General features: G+C 52.1%; 1 protein-coding gene across 2 annotated transcripts in view; it reads left to right on the forward strand.

Annotated features, from left to right (window-relative positions):
- The window catches only part of LHX2 (LIM homeobox 2), a 30,963-nt gene extending 9,304 nt beyond the window's left edge, over window positions 1-21,659 (forward strand). The window contains exons 1-5 of one of the 2 annotated variants that reach the window (XM_079112893.1): window positions 2,520-3,359; window positions 4,839-5,041; window positions 5,964-6,367; window positions 11,811-12,016; window positions 20,762-21,659. In XM_079112893.1, the coding sequence (XP_078969019.1) occupies window positions 3,240-3,359; window positions 4,839-5,041; window positions 5,964-6,367; window positions 11,811-12,016; window positions 20,762-21,049 (1,221 nt within the window). In that variant the 5' untranslated portion in view covers window positions 2,520-3,239 and the 3' untranslated portion in view covers window positions 21,050-21,659. Of the gene's footprint in view, window positions 1-2,519; window positions 3,360-4,838; window positions 5,042-5,963; window positions 6,368-11,810; window positions 12,017-20,761 lie in introns of those variants that run through there. The other variant, XM_079112894.1, reaches the window with a different exon arrangement.
- Window positions 21,660-22,363: the final 704 nt, after the last annotated feature.

The raw sequence follows: 22,363 nt of genomic DNA on the forward strand, positions 1-22,363 counted from the left end.
GCTTTCCCTTGGCCGCGGCTTCTCGCACGGTATAAATGTCATTAACGTGTCAGGATATGTGTTTACAGCCTGTTCCTCTCCTCATTTAGTCTCTGAGGACAGGATTCAGCGGTTGCGCGACGCCCCCCTGCAACTGGGGGAGATTAGCAAAGTTAAGGGCCTCTGAACCCGGGAGCCAGGGTGCCCAGCGGCGGGAGAGGAGCTGGAGCTTCTTACGGGCCCCGAGCGCGTCCCAGACTGTAGTAGAGAGACAGAGGAGCGCACGGGCCGGGAATCTTGACGGCCCGGGAATTTAGGGTCAATCCAGGGATGGAAGGGGGTAGCTCGTCCAAGAGGTGGCGACGGAATCTTGTATGGGGGGAAGCGAAGAGCTGCAAAGTGTGTTTCCACGTTTCTTGTGAAGCCCTCGGCAAGAGTTACTGTGGACAACCCCTCCAGCTCCTAAGGCAGCCCCTGGAGTTCTCGAAAACGTATTGTATCCAGCCAGCACCAAGGACGAAAACTCCAGCATCGTTATAATTTTTTTCTCCTTGCGCGACCTCCAGATGAACCCTGGCGACTCCCAGATTAGATTTTCCTTCCCCACTTTCTTTGAAAGAAATTGTCCCAGATGCCTCAGTACAACATGTCTGTGTATTCGTGTAGGCGTCCGCGTGCCTGGGCGCGGGCCGTGTGCAGGCGCTCAAGCACACGTTTGTGTGAACTCGCGCGCACGCGCGCCTTTGAATTTATGGTCCTTCCCTCTCGTTGGGGCATCTGTGCATGTGCAGCCTGTACACATATACTTGTAACTTCAAGAGTTTTTGCCATACGCAAACATAGCCTCCTGGGAGCACACTGAGGGATTTAAGTGAGATTGCCCAAGCAGGCAAGTGTAGTTTTAACATGCCGCCTTCCAGATGCTTCCTCCTGGCCGGCGCTGGACACTTACATGATAAGCATGTGTAGACCTTAGCTCTACATTAGTGCTGGCCGTGGTTTTGCTAACAAAGACAAATTCATGCTGACTGGATTTTGTCAAAAGAAATGATTATGTACATTTGCACACATGTGCATGTGCTTGGGCGTTACAAGCATACGTGTATTTATGTGTGAAAGTTTTGTATGTAGAAAGTATGACTTCAGTGCTACTTCAACTCTGCACCTTGTAAGATAAACTCAGAGATCCTTTCCCCTTACTGTCTTTACTGTCCTGGCAAGCAGGTCACCTCAGACTGAAACCCCTAACCTGCAAAACAAACGGACCCAGGAGATAGGACTCAGTAACTGACTTGCATATTTGGTGTTTCTCTACAATCACTTTGTATTTCCTAATTCCCACTTCACTGGATACCTGGGTGTTACCCTCAATTCCTCAAGAGACTTTAGGTTGAGCCCGAGTCTAGAGGCTGAGGCCGGCAGTTAGGATTTATCCCAAAGCCTAAGTTGTTAGTCCGTGGTGAAGTGGTGCAGCCAGGTGACTGGGTGGACTCTTATGTCACCAGGGTGGGTGGCATGGTGTACCCAAGAGGCAGAGCATGGGCCTGTCGTCTTTAAGAACCTCACTGATGCCAAATGTATCTTGGAGTGAGAAAGTATTTAATAGGAGAAGGGAAAGAGGGATTGAATGATTAAAGAATTTGGGGACTGACTGCCTACTACGCTCCAGACATTTTATGTCCATGATCTCTTTCCTTCACCACACCCAGTAGAGGGATCTTCTTGTGTTTCCTTGAAAAGGTCAGAAACAAGCTAAGGGAAGTTAAGTCTCTCGCCTAAGATTACACTGCATGTAAATGGCAGAGGTAGGATTCGAACTCTTTGCTTCTCTGAGTTCTTAAAGCCATGCTCGCCCCACTCTTCCGGGCTGGAGAGAGACCGAGAAGAGGGAGAAAGAACTACACGCTTGACCGTATATTGGGCCCTAGCTTACTTGGAGCAAGAATATGCTGGCTGGCCCCCTCCCCGGGAGTCACAGCTCCCTGCTGCTCTGGCCTTTAGGGCTCAGCTGGGTCCCCCGGAGGCCTGCACCGCCGGCCGCCCGCGGCAGGGAGCCCGGGACGCAGGCCGAGCTCGGCGGGAAGCGGCTGAAGGCTCTCGCAACTCTGCCTCAGGCCGGCCTTCTCCAGCCTCCCCAGACAGTGCCTGAGGCCAAGGGGAGATCGGAGTGAGAACTCCTCGAGCATCCTCTGGCTGCGCCTTCTTAGGATGGAGACGGCGAAGGGAGAGGGTTTAATTTTCCTTCCCGAAGAAATCGCAGGAAACTGTTCGTAGCTTAAAAATTCCAAACCCCGCGCTCTCCCTCCTCCCTCCCTCCCTCCCGCCTCCTCCTCCAGCCTCGCCCACCAGCTCCCACCATCTAGGCTCTGCTCTCCTCCTCTCGCCTCACCCCTCCCTCTCGGGTCTCCCGCCTTCCCGGAGCACGCGCTGCCAAGGCCTGGGGCGCCCAGCGGCCAATGGCACGGCAGCAGGACGTGATGTCAGGCGCGGCTGTAGAAAAGGCGCGGAGGCTTGCGCTGGCGCGGACTGCAGAGCCGGGGCTGGGCTCGGCGCGCGCTTGGAGAGCATTGCGCGCGGCTGGGCCCGCGGCCGGCGGCTCCTCCTCCCACTCTGCTCCTCCTCCTTTTTCTCCTCCTCCACCTCCTCCTCCGCCTCCTCCTCCTCCTCCTCTTCCTCCTCCTCCTCTTCAATTCTCCCGGTGGCTCGGCTCGGCTCGCTGGCTTCGGAGAAACCCTTACTCCAGTCGCCGACTCAGCGCCCAAGAGGGTCGCCTTGGGCAGGGGGCACACCCCAGGGAGAGAAGGGTTCAGGCAGCTTGGCCGCCGCGAGCACCTAGCTGTTCCTGGGTAAACCCCGACTGCAGCCGTCGCCACCTGGAGCAGAGTTTGCGCCCCTGTTTTGCGCCCTGGGCGCGGAAGCTGGGCGGGCGATGCCCGCGGCGTGAAAGCGCCCGGGGCGGGCGCCGACCTCTGCCCTCGTCTCCCGCCCCCCCTCGACCCGTGCCCTTGTGACCCTGGCTTTGGCGCCGCCGCCCAGGCGCCCCGCGATGTAGCTGCCCCCACGCCTCGGCGGGAGGCGTCCTGGCCCGCGGGCGCCCGGGACCCGGAGCCCGGCCTGGGGGCGCAGCCGAGCTCGGGCGGGGCCGGGGCCGCGGTGGCGATGCATAGGGCCCGTTAGCGCCCGGAGCGCCAGGCAGCTGAGGTAGGGGGCAAGCCCTTCCTCTGAGGAGCCGCGCCCCCGGCCCCGCCGGTCCCGCCGCGATGCTGTTCCACAGTTTGTCGGGCCCCGAGGTGCACGGGGTCATCGACGAGATGGACCGCAGGGCCAAGAGCGAGGCTCCCGCCATCAGCTCCGCCATCGACCGCGGCGACACAGAGACGGTAGGCGCGCGGCTGTGGAATCGGGGCTGAGAGCTGGGACCCGGCCGGGCCGGTCAGCGCCTCTGCTCCCCGAAGTTTGGGGAGAGTCCTTCGTGCCGCACGGGACTGAGCGCTGGGGATCCTCGGAGAGTATGCAAGGCCGGTAGCTCCAGAATCGGGGGAAACCCGGCTGCTGGGGCGGAGGAGGGAAACAAAATCTCGGAACCGGAGGGTAGAGGAGAGTGTTTCTCCCGAAGTGAAGCGAGGTCCTTCCAGCGTCCGGGGCGGCTCCCTTTTCCCCTCGCGGGGTGCTTCGGCTCTCTTCTACCACTCCGCTCAGGCTGCTGGCGCCGCTGCCCGCGCCTCCCGAGAAGGGCGAATCAGCCGGGAGGGAGCCCTGGGGTTCCAGCCGTTTTGAGTCACTTCTAGTCTCCCGGCAGCTGGGGCTCCCTTGCTAGCACAGTTTCAGGGGCTGAAGTCTTCTGGGCCAGCACTTTTCGTTGATGGTGTCCCCGCGTCCCTGGCCGGCTGGTCTTGCCCAGGCCAGGGCTCGGGAGTTCAGGCTCTGGCCTGGCTGTCGCGGAAGGAGACTACATTTGGATCTCTACACCTGGCTCCGCCAGCTCAGCCCCAAATAGCCAGTCCCTGGCCTCAGACCTCCCCGGGGGCAGACGAGCAGACGCTGCCCAAGCAGCGGGCCTAGAAGTGACCTTTAGAGACCGAGGAGGTGGGGAGCATTGGCGAAGCTTTTCTGCTCCGAGATTAAGAGCGGCAGCCAGTGGCCTCCCGGTCTCTGAGCCCTTTTTCCCCGGTTAAACCTTCCCACCTCTTCAGTACGGCTAGGAATGAGTTTGATTTGGGCCTGTCCTGCACCCAGGGACTTTGAGGACCCCCTTGAACCCCACTGACCATCTCCCAAGACTCAAGAGGGTCCAGCTGGTGTGGCAAAGGAGACAGAAGTTAGTTGCCCGACCTGCCCTGGCCTAAACCTTTGGTCTGAGGATCCAGAGATCACCGGGGCTGGAGGCCAGGAATTCTGCCGCCTTTCTGAAGTGAAGTCTGTGTGAAGGGTGACTTTTAATGGTCACCTTACTCCATTTCTGGGGCCCAGACAGTGGCTTCTTTTAAGAAAGTTTGTAGAAAGCTCTTGGAGGGCTTGAGTGGAATAGCTGCGACTGTCCCACTTTCTAACCAGCGGGAATTTTTCTGGGGAAAGGGCAGAGGGACAGGATGCAGGAGACATAAGGCCGGAGAATCACCTAGACCAGGAGTCCAGGGCTTGGGTCCGTGGCAGCCGAGAGCTGGGCGGATGGGCCTGACCCTTAGCCACAGGGATTTGGGCCTTTGGGCTGGAGGAAGCAGCTGCTCGCCCAGGCAGCTCTCTATGCGTTCAGGGCCGGCTGGGGCCACCGAGGGAGCAGCGGGTGCTTGATTTTTTGGTGGCGGCCTGGCCACAGGCTGACGCAGACGCGGCGGTCTCCCGCCTTCCTCCCTTCGCAGACCATGCCGTCCATCAGCAGTGACCGCGCCGCGCTGTGCGCGGGCTGCGGGGGCAAGATCTCTGACCGCTACTACCTGCTGGCGGTGGACAAGCAGTGGCACATGCGCTGCCTCAAGTGCTGTGAGTGCAAACTCAACCTGGAGTCGGAGCTCACCTGTTTCAGCAAGGACGGAAGCATCTACTGCAAGGAAGACTACTACAGGTAGCCCCCCACCAGGAACCGCCGGCCTTCAGGCCCCTCCCCATCTGAGGCCCAATCTTGTCCCTCTCTTCTCCCTCCAGTCCCAGCAGAGGTTACCCTTCTCAAGGACCTCCCTTTTCCAAACCAGCATGAACCTGGTGACATTTTAAAGCAGCAATTTGGGAGGCTCTTGGGAAGATTCACGAAGTGTAGAGGCCAGAAAAAATCAGAAACTGTCCTCCCCTCTGCGCTTAGATCATAAATAAGCTTGGGTGGGGGTCCTTCCATCCCTCTCCACTTGAAGTTTCTTGGGCCTGCCCGAGGGAATAGAAATAGACACCCTCAAACCCAGGCAGCCTTGGTTGGCTGGAATAAAGTTGGAGGAAGAGCTTGGGAAGTGAGTGTGCTTCTTGATCTTTTGGAGAGATGGGAGCTAAGACTGACCAGTGAGCCATAATCATGAAGAGGCTCCAAGGTCCAAGAGGCTCCACGGTTCCTGCTTCTCCTCTCCTAGCTTAGGGTTAGGGTCTGTTTATATTCCCTCTATGTGTCTTTGTCTCTCTTTCCCTGTCTCTGTATTTCTTACAAATTACAAAGGATTCCCAGGAGCTGGTCTGGAGGGCAGGGGCAAAGGTTGAGGAAGGGGTAGGTAGGTGGGGTAGTTTCTCCCAGCTTGCAAGTGAAGAAGGCTTTCTTGGGCTTGCTCAGACTGGGTAAAGTAGAAGCTCTGGTAGGCTGAAAATGGTTAAGGGAAACTATTTCAGGATAGGATTAGGCCTGGGTCAAAATCTAGTTCCCTCTTCCCCCATCCTCCAAATGAAGGCCGGATTGTCCATCTTGAGGAGGGGATTTTCCCCAGCAGCACAGCGGCACCTGGAGGAGGGATGTGGGGGGGTTACCCAACCATTTGTCCCCACAACCCCTCCTTCCATGGTCCCTACAGGCGGTTCTCTGTGCAGCGCTGCGCCCGCTGCCACCTGGGCATCTCGGCCTCGGAAATGGTGATGCGTGCTCGGGACTTGGTTTACCATCTCAACTGCTTCACGTGCACCACGTGTAACAAGATGTTGACCACCGGCGACCACTTCGGCATGAAGGACAGCCTGGTCTACTGCCGCTTGCACTTCGAGGCGCTCCTGCAGGGCGAGTACCCCGCGCACTTCAACCACGCCGACGTGGCGGCGGCAGCGGCTGCAGCAGCCGCTGCCAAGAGTGCTGGGCTGGGCGCCGCAGGGGCCAACCCTTTGGGTCTTCCTTACTACAATGGCGTGGGCACCGTGCAGAAGGGGCGACCTAGGAAGCGCAAGAGCCCTGGTCCTGGGGCGGATCTGGCAGCCTACAATGCTGGTGAGTGCAAGGCGCACGGAGCGCCCCCGTCGGGTTGGGGAAAGTGCGTGGCGACAACAGCCAGGAGCTGGAGTGAATCTCTGTGTGTCAGGCATAAAGAAGGTACCCTGGCCCTTAGCTTCCCAGGCCTTAAGCACCAGACGTCCTGAGAAGGGATATTAGCTCCCCTGGGCTTCAGCCGGTGGGTCCTGGGCTGGAGCGGTAGGAGAGGGTGCGTTAGTACTTGCTGCCCCAGGTGCAGGACCCCATCGCGGAGAAATTGGTTTTTGGAGGCGGCTTTTTTATTAGGACTCTCTCCAGCCTTGCTGGGCAGAAAGTATAGGAATAGAGAAAGCAAGGCGGCGCCGACACCAAACAGGCTCTGGGTTGACGCGTCCAAGGGCGGGGAGCTGGGGCAGCTGGAAAGCGAGGCAGTGCAGCTAGGGTCCCAAGAGAAAGGGTAGGCGGTGGCTGGGGGCGCCAAGCCGGGGCCTGGCGTGCGGTCGGATCGCGTGAAATGTCCTGAGTGCAGCAGGCTTGGGAACTCCGGCTCTGAGGTCTTTATTAAGGACCGCGGGTCCTTGTGCCGGGCTGATCCTTCTGCATGGCCAGGTCTCAGAGGTCTTCCCGAGCTCTTGCTCCGAGTTCCCGGCGCCTGCTGGGGTGAGGGCGCCGACCCTTGGAAGCCGGCGCCGGGGATGAGACCCGAGGCAGGCCTGGCCTCGCGCGGGGGTGGGGTGCGGGGCTCATTTCGCATTTCCGGCATCTTTGAACCTTGGGCCTTTCCGGGAGGAGCTCTGCCCCCTCCCGCGTCCTCCCAGCTCTGGACAGCTGCGGACGTTCTGAGACCCGACAAATTGAACGGCCAACATCTGCGCAAAGTCTGCAGGGCCGCAAAGGTTTATGACTCTCCGGGCTTCCGAACTAGAGTTTATTTGCAATTATTTTCTTTCTTTCGTTTGCGACAGAATCGGATTCGGAGATTTTTGTTTTCTTCCTCCTTTTCCCCTTAATGTAATACACAAGTGTGTGTGGGGGGGGGCGGGGGGCAAAACCAAAACAAACCCAAGACTGTGTGGAGGGCCGCGGTGGGGAAAGCGTCAGAGTTATTTTGATTGTAAAGAGTCTGAACCGGCTAGGGAGAAAATGAGGGGCAAGTGGAGTGAGTCTCTTTTCGCTCCAACGAAATTGCTTGTTAGAGAATCGTGGAGCCGAGCTGGGGGTAGGGAATGCAGCCTCCGATTTGGTAAATGGTGAAGAGGTGGTAGGTTCAGCGGGTTTAATATTTGTTGAAGGCACTACTTCAGATGCCATTCCCTAGAACTTTCATCCCTCATCTCCCACCATCCGGAAAATAAAGACCAAATCCAGTCCAGGCCATGTCTCCTAAAACCAGGGTGCCTCTAGTCATCAGGTGGGATCAGCATCCTTGGGAAGTAACCCCGAGAACCGGCTCCAGGGCACCTGGTGGCTGGGAAGTGATTTAATGTTTTCCCGGACATGCAGGTTTGGCACCCTGCATGGAATTGTGCAGAAACAGGGTAGAGGTTTAGAGATTTATTTTTGCTTTTTGCTGCTCAGTCTTTGCCTTCCCCCGGGAGGCTACAGGGAGATGAGGCTGAAGGCTGAATTTCAGGGGAGCTGACGCCTTTCTATAAGAGACCCCTCACTCAGCCATCGCATTTTCTCTTTGGCTTCCCTCTTCCTTCTGTTCTCTCAGTCCCCTTTCTCTCCGTGTCTCTCTCGGTGTCTGTCTGCCTCTCTCTCCTAGTCTTCTGTTCCCTTGCGCGGGTCTCTGGCCTTGGCTTGGGCTCCCAGTTCTGGGAGGAACGGCACTATGCGCTGCAGCGGTGCGGTGCGGCTGGCTTATTTGGGACTCCCGAAACAAGGTTGGGGATAAAGGGTGACTCCTGGTCCTCTCGGGACCCAGTCAGGCCTCCTCAGGTCTGGCTTCCGCCCCCTCTCCTTCTTCCCGGTGCTGGCAGAAGAGAAATGGCCGCAGTCTGGGCCTGGGGCAGCTGGGATTGGCAAGCGGGGACCCTGGAGGGTGCGGCAAGTGTCTGCGTGCGTGTGAGTGCATGCTTCTGACTGTGAGGACACCAGCTTGTTTGTTTAAGTGTCCCACATCCAGGGGCCCAGCCGCAAGGATTTCTTGCAAAGCCCGTAGTTCTGAGGGACGGTCCCGCCGAGGGCGGTGAGCTGGGGGCCTAGTGGGGAAGGGGCGCCGTGAGTGCGCCCGGCCCTCGGCTTAGGGAAGGGCAGCTGGGGCCGCGGCCACAGGGTCCCGGAAAGTCCTTCCGGGGCGGGGGCCACGACCGCCCTCCTCCCGCGGCCCCTCAGGTCGGAGCTCGCTGCCCCGGCCGCCCAGGCGGAACTGAAACCTCCCCCAGGCCTGAGCGGGGGTGCCGGACGAGGCCGAGCCGGCGGTGCCCGGCGAGCACTTTGCGCCGGGGTTCGCAAGCAGGGCGGCGGGAGTCGGGTGCGGACCGGCCGGACGCCGGCCTCCCCCAGCCCCAGCTTTGTGTGTGTGTGCCTGGCGGCGTAATTACTGATTCGATTCCAATCCATTATTTAGACAATTGAACCTACAATCTCGTCTTTAGTAAAATGAGGCGAAGTCAGATTTGATTACAGGTTCAGTCCCAGCGACAAGAGCTCGAAACCCGATGGGTTAATAACAGATCACGAGTAAATTATTCATGATTTTACGAGCTCTTTAGCTCCATTGAATCGGCCTAATTGAGAGAAAAAAAAAAAAAAAAAAAAAAAAAAAGGAGAGCGAAAGCCTGGGTCCTCCCCCTCCCCGCGGCCCCTCGCTCCTCCCCGATCCGATCTTGGGGAATCTCAAGCTGGCTCTGGGCACTGGGGACGGCAGTGAGGGTTCAGGGGCTCCGGCCAAACCTGTCCCCACAGCCGCCTCCCTGGCCACCCTTCCTTCCCCAGCGCAGCCCCCTGTCCCCACCGCTGGCCGGCCTCCGCCTGGCTACCTGGGACCACTCCTTCCCTCCCCTCCTCTCTTCTCTCCTGTCCCTTTGCTCACTCCCCGCTTGGCAAAAGTCCTTCCTCGCAGGACCCGTCTCTTTGAGTCCTGGGATTGAATTCGGCCACCCTCATCCAGCACCACACATTTTCCCTTATTTCCAGAACTCTTTCCCCTCCGGCTCTGACAGTGTCTTTCTTTTTTCTTTTCCTTCTTTTCTTCTTTTCTAGCTGTCCCTTTTGGGTTCTCCCATCTACATCGCTTTTCCCTCTTTCCTCTCTGCCCATCTCCCTCCCTACCCCCTCTTCTTTTCTTTCTCTCCATTCTGTCTTTCCGCTTGTTTTCTTCTCACTCTGCTCTTTCTGTTTCCCTCCCCCGAACCACCTTCCCCCACATAGGCCGCACTCAGGGCACATCTCTTGGGCCCACAGGGCGCCGGGGTCCCCACGGAGCTCATTAACAGCAGAGAGGCCCAGGTGGGGGCTGGGCGGTGGGATGGGCCCAGAGATCCCCCGTGGGGAGGCCTAGCTCACCCGGGTGGAGCTGGGGACTGGGAGAAAGAGAAGGGTTGATCCCCTTAGCAGGTTCAGCGTGCAGTTCCCCAAGATGGGATTCAGAGTCATGCTCTGATCCCCTTTAAATTTTTCACTCTGGGTGCCACTGGCGGCAACACAGGACTCTGGTGGATGGAGGACCTTGATGCCTAGATTCATGTGGAAAGGGACCCTGAGATGGTGTCCCCCCTAGCAGACAACTCCAACATTAGGGGCAAGATCTTTATTCTGCAAATACTTTCTGCAAGAGGCTATCCCCCACCTGCTATGGGGAGGGGGAGGTCACCAAGGGTGCAAGAGTACTTCCTAGGTAGTGTTGCCTGATGAAACACAGGGCATCCAGTTAAATTGGAATTTTGTGTAAACAGTGGATACATTTTTTTATGTAAATATATCCCATGCAATATTTGAATTTTAGATAACAATTTTTATTATATGTGTATCCCATGTAACATTTGCATTTTGAGCACAGATGTGTCCTGTGCAGTATTTGAACTTTAGATAAACAGCAAATAAAATTCTAGTGTAGGTATGTCCCACACATTTGGGTCATTTTTCAGTAAATTTATATCTGAAGTTCAAATTAAAACTAGGCAATTTGTACTTTTACTTGCTAAAGATATCTTCCTAGATCCCTACTTTAGTAGGACTGAATTTGAACCTCCTAGGAGACTTTCCCCAAAACAAGACCCTAAGGGTGTGATGACTCGATGTGTGATGAGAGAATCTTGAGACAGATTCCAGTGTTCTCATCAGCTGCTAGGTTGCTGAGCAACTTTGTGAGGTTCAAGATTCTACTCAGGCCCCTCACCCTAGGTAGGACCCTGCCTAGAGAGTCAAGGTTCATTCTGTCTCCCTTTGTGGTGTGGTGGAAGGAAGCAGGGAGGACACAGTGTTGAATCCGGGCTCAGTCATTACCAGTGCAAATGGTTTCATTTCCTTTGTGGTTGGTTTCTTCATCTCTGAAATGGGAACAGTAGTAGCTACCTCTCTTAACAGTGGTGATGGTACAATGACGTATGTAAAGCCAAAGCACAAGGTAGGTATCTGACACATGTTAATTTCTTCCTTCATCTTCTTTTTCTTTTCAGTAAGAACTCTACCACTCTCTCTGTGAGACGGCTATGGATCCCTTAACTTCCCTGAGCCTCGTTTGCTCCATTTGTAAAACTAGGAAATAACCACCTCATCAGGCAGTAGTGAAGATTAAACTATAAAATGCAATTTCCAATCTTAGACCCAGTGCCCAAGGCCCAGGGTGGCTCAGTACTTTGGGGTGTGTGAACTGATAAAAGCAAAATGAAAGTGAGTTTGTCAGTAGTGACTCCTGGGTGCCAGTGCCAGACACTGTAGGGGGAGACTGGTGATAGCCTTTTTTTTTTTTTTTCCCCTTTCCTTGAAAAGTACCAGGGAAACAGGAAGAGAGTGGGCCCGTGATCTGTGCTGCTGTGTCCACAGTCAGATGACTTCCCTTTCTGAGCCTCAGTTTCAACATCTGTAAAAAGTGAAAAATACTACCTATGGCTCATAGGATTGTTTTAAGGATCCAATGGAAATGTGCATGTAAAGCTCTTCAGCACATCATCTGGAGTCCAATAAGCCATCAACAAGTGGTAGCTGTTACTGCTGCTGCCGCTGCTGCTGCTATTACTGTAACACGATGGCTCAGAATGGTATTTGGATTCTCCCAGAGTTGGGATTGAATCCTGCGTTCCTTAGCACAGTGATCCTGGACAGGTTACGGTCTCAGAACTTCATTGTCTCCATCTGTAAAATGGGGTTCATATCCCGATCTCAGCGTGGTGTGTGCACACAGGGCGGTTTCCAGGATAGAAACGTTTGGCAATGGGTCCGGAGGGTGTGGACTTGGCATTGGCCATGTGAGCAGGGTCAGGAAATTCACCTGCCACCTCTGGCGTCCCTTCCCCAGCGCTGAGCTGCAATGAGAACGACGCCGAGCACCTGGACCGCGACCAGCCATACCCGAGCAGCCAGAAGACGAAGCGCATGCGCACCTCCTTCAAGCACCACCAGCTTCGGACCATGAAGTCTTACTTTGCCATTAACCACAATCCCGACGCCAAGGACTTGAAGCAGCTCGCGCAAAAGACCGGCCTCACCAAGCGGGTCCTCCAGGTCAGCCGGGGTAGGGGTGAGGGCGTCTGAGGCCGTCACAGCCTTTGGGTGGAAACTCACGGGGCCGTGAACCTTGAGCCTTCCACCCCTTTGTCCGCCTTTCTCTTTCTCTTTCTTCATCTCTTCAGTCTGACTCTGAATTTCAATATTTTTTTTCTAACTTTACCGTCTTCTCTGTTTTCACCTCTCAGTTCTGTGTGTGACCCTCTGTCCCGTCTCCATACTTGTTCTCTTTTCTTTCTTGTAAACAATTTGTAGTTACATTTATTACTCAAGGAACACTCAGACATGCTCACCTTATAAAAGGCTCACATTTCAGATCAATCCGGAGCCTCCTTTGCTGCTTCTCCCAGGACATCCATCCCAGGAGATAGCTCCTAGCTCCCTCCCACCAGCCTTTCCTCTCTTTGTTTTTGCCTCTGTCTCACTCCCCTCTTCCTCCTTTTTCTTCTGGCATCTCTCTTAGCTTATCTCCTTCTCTTTTATTGCTGACTCCCAGACTCTCCCAAAAGGTTTCATATTATCCTGGTGTATGGGTAGATCCCCTAGGTGAGTGGGGGACTTGCCTGGTGGGGTCTGTCCCTAGGGGATTGGAGGAAGTGGCTGGGTGTGGTGAGAGGAGCCCAGTTGCATTTGTATGTGAAGATGCTTTCTTGATAGACAGGATCTAGAACTTTCACCAAAGAATACTAGTCTGGGGGTGGGAGTGGATGCTCTCAGGCTCCTGGGTGACCCAATCTTGTGACAGCTTTGGCTCACCAATTCTCAATTCTTCTGCTCCTCTGCTCACTCATTTCATGGTCCTGAGCAGGTTGCTTAACTCTTCTGAGCCTCAGTTTCCTCATATGTGAAATGGACGCAAGAGATCATGCTACGGGGTTATTGGAGGAGCCACGGAGATCATGTCAGTGTCGACGGCAATGCCTGATACTGCCACTCAATGGATGGTAGCTAATAATCACATTAAGATTAATTAATTGGTATTAACTTATAAGAATGATCCTTCTGGTTGCTAGACTTCAGTGTCTGCATCTAGAAGGAAGGAGAATACCTCCTTTTCTACAAGTTTAACAGATTCATTCTTTAGGAAATGTGTTTGTAGTGCTAGCTATGCAAGAGACATGGTGAGCTGACCACTGTCCTAAAAGGAGAGGCACTGGGATTCCAGTTCTGCCAGTCTGACCCACCTTTCAACTCCTGGTCTTGGGCTTGAGGGCTTGAAGTGACATCGAGGGGGTGACAGTGACTGATAAATCTGCGGGACTGCACAACAGCAACCCTAAGAAAGTTCCTGCGAGTCTGTCAGCAAACAAAACAAAACTTTTGTGGGATGATGGTCTGGTGGGTTGAAATCTGAACCGGAAGTCCGGACGCAGGGGCCCTGTTCTCCAAGAGGGTCGGGGGCGGCTGGGCTGGTGGGACTGGGCGAGGTAGCCAGGGATGCAAGGGCCAGCCAATGGGAGGCTGATGCGCCTCTCTGGGCCCGCCCCTCGCGCTGGGTGCGTTTTGCCCCTAGTTCCACTGCCCGGGCTCTCCAGCGGGTGGCGGGCACTGCTTCACTGGTGCGGTCTTGGGTCCCCACCTCGTGCATTTCCTTTGGACTTTACCTTCTTGGGGTTAGGTCAGAGACCCTCGTTGGCGCCCCTGCCCTTCAGCCCTGGGCGAGTTTGGACTGAAGACGGGGGCGGGGGGGGGGCGGGGGTTGCCGCCTTTTCCCAGGTTAGTAGGATACTTCTTTCCTCCCGTTTCTAGATGTCCTGTGAAGTGTTTGGTGGGGTTGGGGGTGGAGGTGGGAGGGACTAGGACTCAAGCAGAGCTGGACTCAGGAAGATGTGGACTCAGTTCACTGGCTGTGTGTCTTGAATAAATGAGTTACCCTCTCTGAGCCATAATTGTCTCATCTGTAAAGACCAGCAGTAGGGCTCCAACCTCTGCCCAGCTATCCAGATTAAGTGAAATAGACAGAACCTATAGTTGAGTCTGTGCTGGTCTTGGGGAGGCAAGAGACTTGGTTCCCCTGAACTACAAACAAATGAAATTTTTAGCATAGTTATTTCATTCTTCCATCTGAATACACATCTATTGGCACTGGGCTCTGGGAATGAACTTTTCCTGGCTCTGAATAAATTCACATATTAAGCATAGACTCCCATAAATCCGTTTCCTCTTAGCGTCATTGGTTGTGTGTGTGTGTGTGTGTGTGTTGGGGGGTGGCAGCAGCTTCTGGGGGAGGGCAGAGGAGAGACTATCCACCTACCTGTCAAGAATCATGATCCCTCTTCTCCCACTGTACAGATGAGAACATTGAGGTCAGACCAATTTCTATTTGCTCAGTCATACTTTGCTAGTATAAGTAGCTGAACTGGATCCAGGCTTGTCTGACCAATGGTCATAGTTCTTCTCTGAATATTGAACCGGTATCATTGGGGCCTATATCCTGCACAAATCCTTAGTGTTCCCTAACAGCATAACTGCTTGGGGTTATGCATCCGTTTTCAAAGCATCTTTCTAGCCACGCACCTGCCTCACCTTAACGTTTTCCTGCCTGTTTTACAGCTGAGAAGCTTAAGACCTAGCAGCATGAAGTGACTTGCTCTAGGTTATAGGAGCAGGTGTTGGCAGGGTGGGACTTGTTCCCAGTTGTCCTGATTGCTTGCTGGGACATCTGGGAGATCTGGGATAGAAGCAGTTTGGGGCGAGGCACTTGGCAGCATGGCTGTGGAAGGTAAAGGACTGGTTCAAATCCTCTCTGATGACCAGCAATGTAATTTGGGTACTTCAGTTCTTCTCTGAACCTGATTGCTTATCCGTGAAATTAGTTTCTACCTGGAGGAGTCTGACCGTGAGGAGGGAAGACTCCAGCGTGGTGCTGGCTGGCACACACTAGGTGTTCTTTCACAGGGTGTGGGTGGTTCTAGACAATTACTGAATCTAATGCATGAGCCCCATCAAGATGGTAGACTATGTCTTGGTGGGAAGAAGGAATAGGTGGAAAAGTTCTCACTGCATGAAGGGTGCTCAAATTTGTCATTAGCAGCAGCATGACTGCCATAACCCTCACTCTCCATCAGTGGACAGATGATGGGGAGACAGAGTGGCCCCTGGACAGAGTTCTGTTATGAAGTTAAACCTTGCAAATGTGTAGACACTGTTTCTCAGCACACAGCTGCTTCTCTCCCTGGGGAAGAGGAAGGCAGGACATTCAGATGCCTTTGGCTTGGCGAGGGGGTAATGGGCTCATTGATTCGGGTGGGTAGGGTCTCTTTAGGGATTCCTGGTGTGACTTGGAAATATATTTTTACCAAGGACAGTTCTTCATGCTGGCTATGGTAGTGCATGCCTGTAATCCCAGCTACTGCAGAGGCTGAGGCAAAAGGATCGCAAGTTCAAGACCAGCCTTAGAAACTTAGGAGACCCTCTCTCAAAAACAAACAAACAAAAAACTTGTTTAGAATTCTGGGGTTCAATCCCCAGAACACAAAAATAAAACAAAAAAAACATTCTTCAGGGGCTGGGGGTGTAGCTCGTGGTAGAGTATGTAGTGAGTACTTGTGGGCCCTGGGTTCCACTCCAGCACCAAAAAGTTGACATATATACATAAAAAAAATTCTTCAGATGACTGGTTCGTCATCATTAACTTGTGAGAAAACGCAGGAGCTGAGAACACTAGTTCTCTCTTCACTAGCATGTGACCTGGATAGACTGACTTTCCTGCCACATGCCAGGTGGGGTGTGAGGCACTGAGAATTCAGCCGTGACCAGGACAGTGAACAAGTCCCTGCTGGAACCTACGTCTGGAGGGGGATGTGTAGCAAGGAATGTAAATAATTGAAATGGTGACCAGACTAAACTCTTTATTTTGGAATATCTTATAATAAAAGCATCTTTTAAATTATTCCAGGATGAAATAAGTCTGAGAAGTGCTAAAAACTGTGTTTTTCTTTTGGAGCATGTTAGCATTAACACAGGCATTGAGAAATCATTGAGAAATCTTTTTTTTTTTTTTTTTGTACTGGGGAGTGAATACAGGGGTGCTCAACCACTGACCTACATCCCCAGTCCTTTTTTTGTATTTTATTTAGAGACAGGGGCTCACTGAGTTGCTTAGGCCCTCGCTAAGTTGCTGAGGCTGGCTTTGAATTTGTGATCCTCTTGCCTCAGCCTCCTGAGCAGCTGGGGAGAAATCTTGAATAGACTCAATTTTGATATTAGGAATTGAACCCAAGGGTACTTTACCACTGAGCTATAGCCCTAGTTTTTTTTTTTTTTTTTTTTAAATTTCTTATTTTAAGGCAGGTCTTTCTAAGTTGCTGAAGGAGGGTCTTGCTGAGTGACTGGCCTCCAACTTGTGATCCTCTTGCTTCAGCCTTCTGAGTTGCTGGGAATACAGGCATATGCCACTGTACCTGGCAAGACTTGATTTTGTCTAATCTAATATTTCCCAAAATTTATTTGACTACAGAACTCTTTATTTTATATCATGTATTATTTTATTATTTATTTCATAATACTTATTATTTATATTATTTATTAAATATTGTGGGATTGAATATTTAATTCTTGGGAAAAAGAATTGAAGTGCTAGAAAAAAAAAATGCAGTTGCAGCGAGTGTGTGTAACACAGGCCCTGAGCCAGTGAAGGTGATAGGGAAGGCTTCCTGGAGGAGGAGGTGAGGTTTTAACTGGGGCCAGTTATCTCATCTCTTTGAGCCTCCGTTTTCCCACCTGTGAAATGTTCATTGTCTTGCCTGCCATTTATGCAGGACGGTGAGGAGTGGCAGATGCAGTCATGGCTGGCTGGCATTTCATGGATGATTTGACCTGAACTTCTCATTTTAAAGGAGAGAAAAACAAGACCCAGAGAGGTGGCGTGACTTGCCCAAGGCCTCACAGCAAAGTAGTTAAAAACCTGGGGCTGGAACTGAGGACTCCCAATTTCTAGTTCAGTGCTCATACTTTTGGTTCCTTAAAGAAAACTTTTTTTAAAAAGTTTACAAAATGACAGAACTGCCATACAGACAGGTCAGAAAAATAGGGGGAAAGTGTCCAATTATTCAAGTGTGTAATTTAGAGGTTAAGCAGGGGTCAAGGGCAAGAACCCAGCCACCGGTCCGTGTCTCAGTTCTGCCTCTCACTGACCAAGCCTGAGTGACCACATATGTAAACTGGCAATAACATGTGAACCTCCTTCATAGGATTGTTGTAAAGATGAAGAAGCCGTACTAGTAAACGGCTTAGAACTTTGCTAAGATAGTGCCTGGCAGTTAGCAAGTAAATGGTATTGGCCATCATGATTTTCTTTAGAATCACTGTAGCAGAGGACATGATTTTTTGTCCTTTTTTCCTTACATAACAGTTACCACATTCACCCCGTGGTTTCCTGGAGCAGCTGTGTCATGACTTCTCTTTGCCCCAAATGGTCGGACACTTCAGCTGTGGCCATCAGTCGAATGTGATTTAAAAATGCCATGATGGACATTGTGGGGCAGGGAACTTTCATCTTTGGCTGGTTTCCTGAGTGTCACGGGAGGTGCTTTTCTGGGTGCTCTGGATGTCCCTCTGGCCTTCTTGATGAAAGAACTCTGGGGAAGGAGGTTTGTGAGGCAAAACATTTTACAGCAGCTCCTGGGCACTGCTTCATCCACTCAGGACTTCTTGGGGGCCCCTCTCCGTGCCAGGTGGACACACTCTGCCTGGCCTTAGTGGTGTCCTGATGATTTTGTGCCTGAACTTGGCCTTGTTGTTAGCAGAGTGTGAGGAAGATGTATAGAGAGAGCTGTCCGTTTAAGAAGAGGGGGTGGGGATGGGGGGATGGAGTAGATCATCCCTGTCGCTTGCAGCTACCCCTGGAAGCCATAGAAATCATGTGGTGTGGCCCAGCCTTCTTTCTGTACGAGCAGGGAAACTGAGGCAGAACCGGAGGTAAGGGGGCCAGCCCACGCTCATGTTCTAGTCGGTGGCCCAGCCAGGAATGGAAGCTACACCCAGGGCTCTTTCCACTGCCCCTGGTTGCCTCTCAGAAGTTCACTCATTTACTTGCTGGCTTCCTCAGGGTCACAAGGCAGAGAGGATGGGTACTTTTTATGGCAAACAGTACTGGAGTCCAAGCTCAGCTTAACCTCTCTGTGGCCTTTGGCAAGTGACTTCACCTCTCTGAACCTGTCTGGATTTTAAATCTTTAAATTGAGAATAATAATAGAACCCACCTACTTGGTTTATCACAGGGGTAAGCTGTGATGTACATGGTAGCACAGTGCCTCATGCAGCGAAAAAGGCACACACGTTAGCAGCACCATTCACTTAACTCCTAGTACTGATTCTTAATCATGATAACTTTGCCATATGCCTGGGGTCATGAAGATGATTTGAACAGGGTCGCTGAACCAACAACCTCTTGGGAAGGGACTTTCTGTGGGTGTGTCACTGGGGATTGAACCCAGCAGCCCTCTGCCACTGAGCCACACACACACACTTTTTTTATTTCGAGACAGGGTCTGGCTAAGTTGCTGAGGCTGGCCTTGAACTTGCAGTTCTCCTGTCTCAGCCTCCAAAATTTGGGATTATAGGCATGTGTTGCTACACCCAACTGGGAGGGGATAATCTGAAATTTATCTAGGAGAGAAACTAGCGAAGCTCTGCTTAAGGAGAAAAAAAAAAAAAGCCCAACACAAAACCCCAGTGCCACCTGACTTTTAGTTGAGTCGCTGGATTTTCTTCTACGGGATTTCCGCACCTCGGATCCTGTAAGCGGAGCAGGCAGTTGTGGAGGACGGTGACATTGTTTACAGATGCACTGTTACAGGCAATGCCTGAGAAATAGCCAACAGCTGGCAGCTAACTGGTTGCAGACCTTCCCAGGGTCTTAGAGCCCCTGAAGGATGAGCTCTGTACCACCCCCAGCCTCAGGTTGCCTGCTCCTTCTCATGGGTCACTGGTACACAGGCCAAGAAGATGGCCAGGGTGATACCAAGACACACGCAGGTCTGCCTTTCTCACAGCAGACCTGCGTGTGTATTTGGGGAAGTTGTGTCCTCTCTCTGAAGCCTCTGGCGGCTTTCTCTATTCCTTTTCTCCATCAGCCAGTCCCTGGATCAGACAGATACAGAGTCTCATCCCTGCAGATTCTACAGCTTGCCAGGGAAGGACCTCTCTACCCCAAGAAGAGTATATGGAGGGTGGTCTTAGACACACTGAGCTCATCTGCAAGTCCCTGGAGGGGGCGATGGGCTTCCTTTGGACAGAGAGCCAGGGAAAAGGTGCTTTTCCCTGGGAAGACCCAGCCTGCTGGGGCAGGAGCTTTCTCCCTCACTTCACAGGGTCCACATCTCTCTCTTTACTTAAAGACTGTGACTCTGCTTCTAAATTGAGCCCAAATTGTGTCTGAGGACCAGAAAGGGAAGCTTGAGGCCACAGGCCCCTGCAGCGGGGGTGGTCCCAAAGGAAGCGGGGAGCTAGGAGTCAGCCCATCCCATCCCTGCCTGAGACACTGGGAAGACAGACAGATGCAGACACATCTGGAAATATGCAACTGGACACCCTAGAGTCTGTAGAATTCCCCAAGGCCCTTGGTTTTATGGGGAGGCTTCTGGCGGGGTTTCCTCATTCGAGGAAGTTCAGGGGCCCTGCCTTTCAGGCTGTTTTTCTTTGGGAGGCACAACCCCCACCCCACAGCAGCCTAGATTTCCTGGGCTTACAACCAAAGCACTGCATGGTCCTCAGGGTATAGCAGGGCTCTGTGTGTGCGTTCAGGTGAGGGGCCTGTGTATGTCTTCATGATGGTGCAAGGTGGGGGTATGGAGATACCCAAGGAGAAATTCAAGTATACCCCTGCTCTGTCTCTCTGCTGTCCACAGCACGCTCCCTGAGTTCTCACTCTGCACCCTTCCCACATCCCTCACAAACGGATCCGAGGATGTGACAGGATGTGACAGGATGGGAGGGGCGATCAGCACCTTACAACCTCCTTGGTTTTGCTTTAATCCGGCAACCATCCTGACTCTGCCACAGGGATCCACCTCCACCTGAGGTGGGGAGTAGGGTGGGTGCCTCTTTTCTTCCTCTTAGTGACCACTTATTCTTATTGGCTTATTTCTACATATTTTTTGTCTCATTCCCAGACTGACTGACCACGAGGCACTTAAAACATTGTACCCATAAGAACCCGTGGGATCTATTGTCTGTTTAAGAGGCTGCCAAAAAAAAGAAAAGAAAGAAAAATTGATTTGTTTGGTGTTCAATAGAAATGCAACATAAACCACATATTTAAAGTTGCTAGCAGTTACACTGAAGAAGTACAAAGAAATTGGTAAAAGTAATTTTAATACTATATGTTGTTTAACCCATTATGTCCAAAATATTATCGCTTTTGACATGAAATCAATAAATTATTTCTGAGATATTCCACCTTTTCTTTCTTTTCTTTTCTTTTCTTTTTTTTTTCCATTCTAAATCTTCCAATCTGTGGTACTTCACACCTACAAACCGGCCACATTTGGCTAGTGACGTTTCAAGGTCAGTATCAGTATTGTGGCCAGCAGCTCAGTTCTGGAACCTTCTAATAGAAACAGAAACTCAGTAAAACCCCGGGGAGAAAATGAAAAGTTTTCTTTGATCAAGGACAGAATATGGCCACGCCTGACTTTCTCGACCCCCCCCAACCCCCGGCAGAAGGCAGATTAGCGTCTCCGGAAGCAGGAGAGCTGGGCCGCCTGCCCCTAACCGGCTCTTCCCTGTCGCCCCACGCAGGTCTGGTTTCAGAACGCCCGGGCCAAGTTCAGGCGCAACCTCTTACGGCAGGAAAACACGGGCGTGGACAAGAGCGCGGACGCGGCGCTGCAGACCGGGACGCCGTCGGGGCCGGCCTCCGAGCTGTCCAACGCCTCGCTCAGCCCCTCCAGCACGCCCACCACCCTCACAGACTTGACTAGCCCCACCCTGCCAACTGTGACGTCCGTCTTAACTTCTGTGCCTGGCAACCTGGAGGGCCACGAGCCTCACAGCCCCTCACAAACGACTCTTACCAACCTTTTCTAATGACTCGAGGCCCCCAGCCCCACGATTTCTTTAAAAAAGAAATTATCTTTAGTTGAATTCCAAGTGTATTTTAAAATAGAGGCTTTGAGCAACTAACTAACCACATTTTAGGATCTCGCCTGGAAACAGAGGAAAAAAAAATTGCGTCTGGCTAAAGCAGTGGTGTGCACTGAGGAATTACTTGGAAGATCTATCCGCAACACAACATTTGTGTCCCTGTACAGTTTTGTGGACTGAGCGAGGAAAAACAACAAATAATTTAAGTTGGCTAGAGCTTCTGTATTTTCAAAGACTGCCACGTGCCTTAGGAATACTGTTTTATCTCCATACTTTGAATGACTTGTTCATTTTTCTCTCCCTCTTTTTCTCTCTGTATATTTATGACCAGAGCAAACATGTAAAAAACAAAAAGCAAAAAACAAAAAACAAAAAAAAAAAGTTTGTTACTTTGAATAGTCCTAAAAAAGAAAAAAAGGAAAAAAAAAAAAAAGGAAAAAAATCAAATCCCCTCCAACGGTCGCTTTGTTGTTTTAGAATTTTAAGGTGGAAGTCTGTTCGAATATCAGAATTTGTAAAATCTAACCAGTAATAAAACCACTTATCGAAACTATTTGGTACTGCCGCCATTGAGTGGGTGACATTCACAGGACTGAAGAGTTTTACTGAAGCCTAAAGATAAATTCTGGGTCTTATCAAATATGCTTGATCCCCTTCTCTCTGCCAGGCTTTGGACTGGATGTCACTCTCAAGGAATTCAGAGTAGAGACAGACAAGAGATAATCTTGATGCTTTTTAAAATATATATATATTTTTAGTTGTCCATGGACACAATAGCTTTATTTTACTTATTTTTATGTGGTGCCAAGACTCGAACTCAGTGCCTCACACTTCCCTAGGCGAGTGCTGTACCACTGAGCCACAACCCAGCCCAGTCTTGACACTCTGTGATATGTGCTCAGGTGGAGGGTGTGTAAACAAAGTGCCATTCATTCATTCATTCATTTGTTCCTTCAAACATTCAGTGAGCACCTGGATGCTTTCCCTGTGGAGGTCAGAGGCCCTCATGGCTCCTGGTGGGAAGGTGTGGCCGGCCATTGTAGAGGCCTTCTGAAAAAATGTGCCACCTTTTCCCCGAGGAGGGAAGGCCGTCACCCAAGGGTAGCTGAAGCCCCACTTTTCCTATTGACCCAGAATTTTAAAACTTCCCAAGAGGGCAAAAGCAAATGGATTTTGTACCTTTACTAGGGCCTCCAAGGGAACCAAAGAGAAGACAGGACAGCAGCTTAGAACCAGGCAGAGGAGGCTGCAAGTTCT

The sequence above is a fragment of the Sciurus vulgaris genome (genome assembly GCF_902686455.1).
Source record: "Sciurus vulgaris genome assembly, chromosome: 15".
Classification (NCBI taxonomy): Eukaryota; Metazoa; Chordata; class Mammalia; order Rodentia; family Sciuridae; genus Sciurus; species Sciurus vulgaris.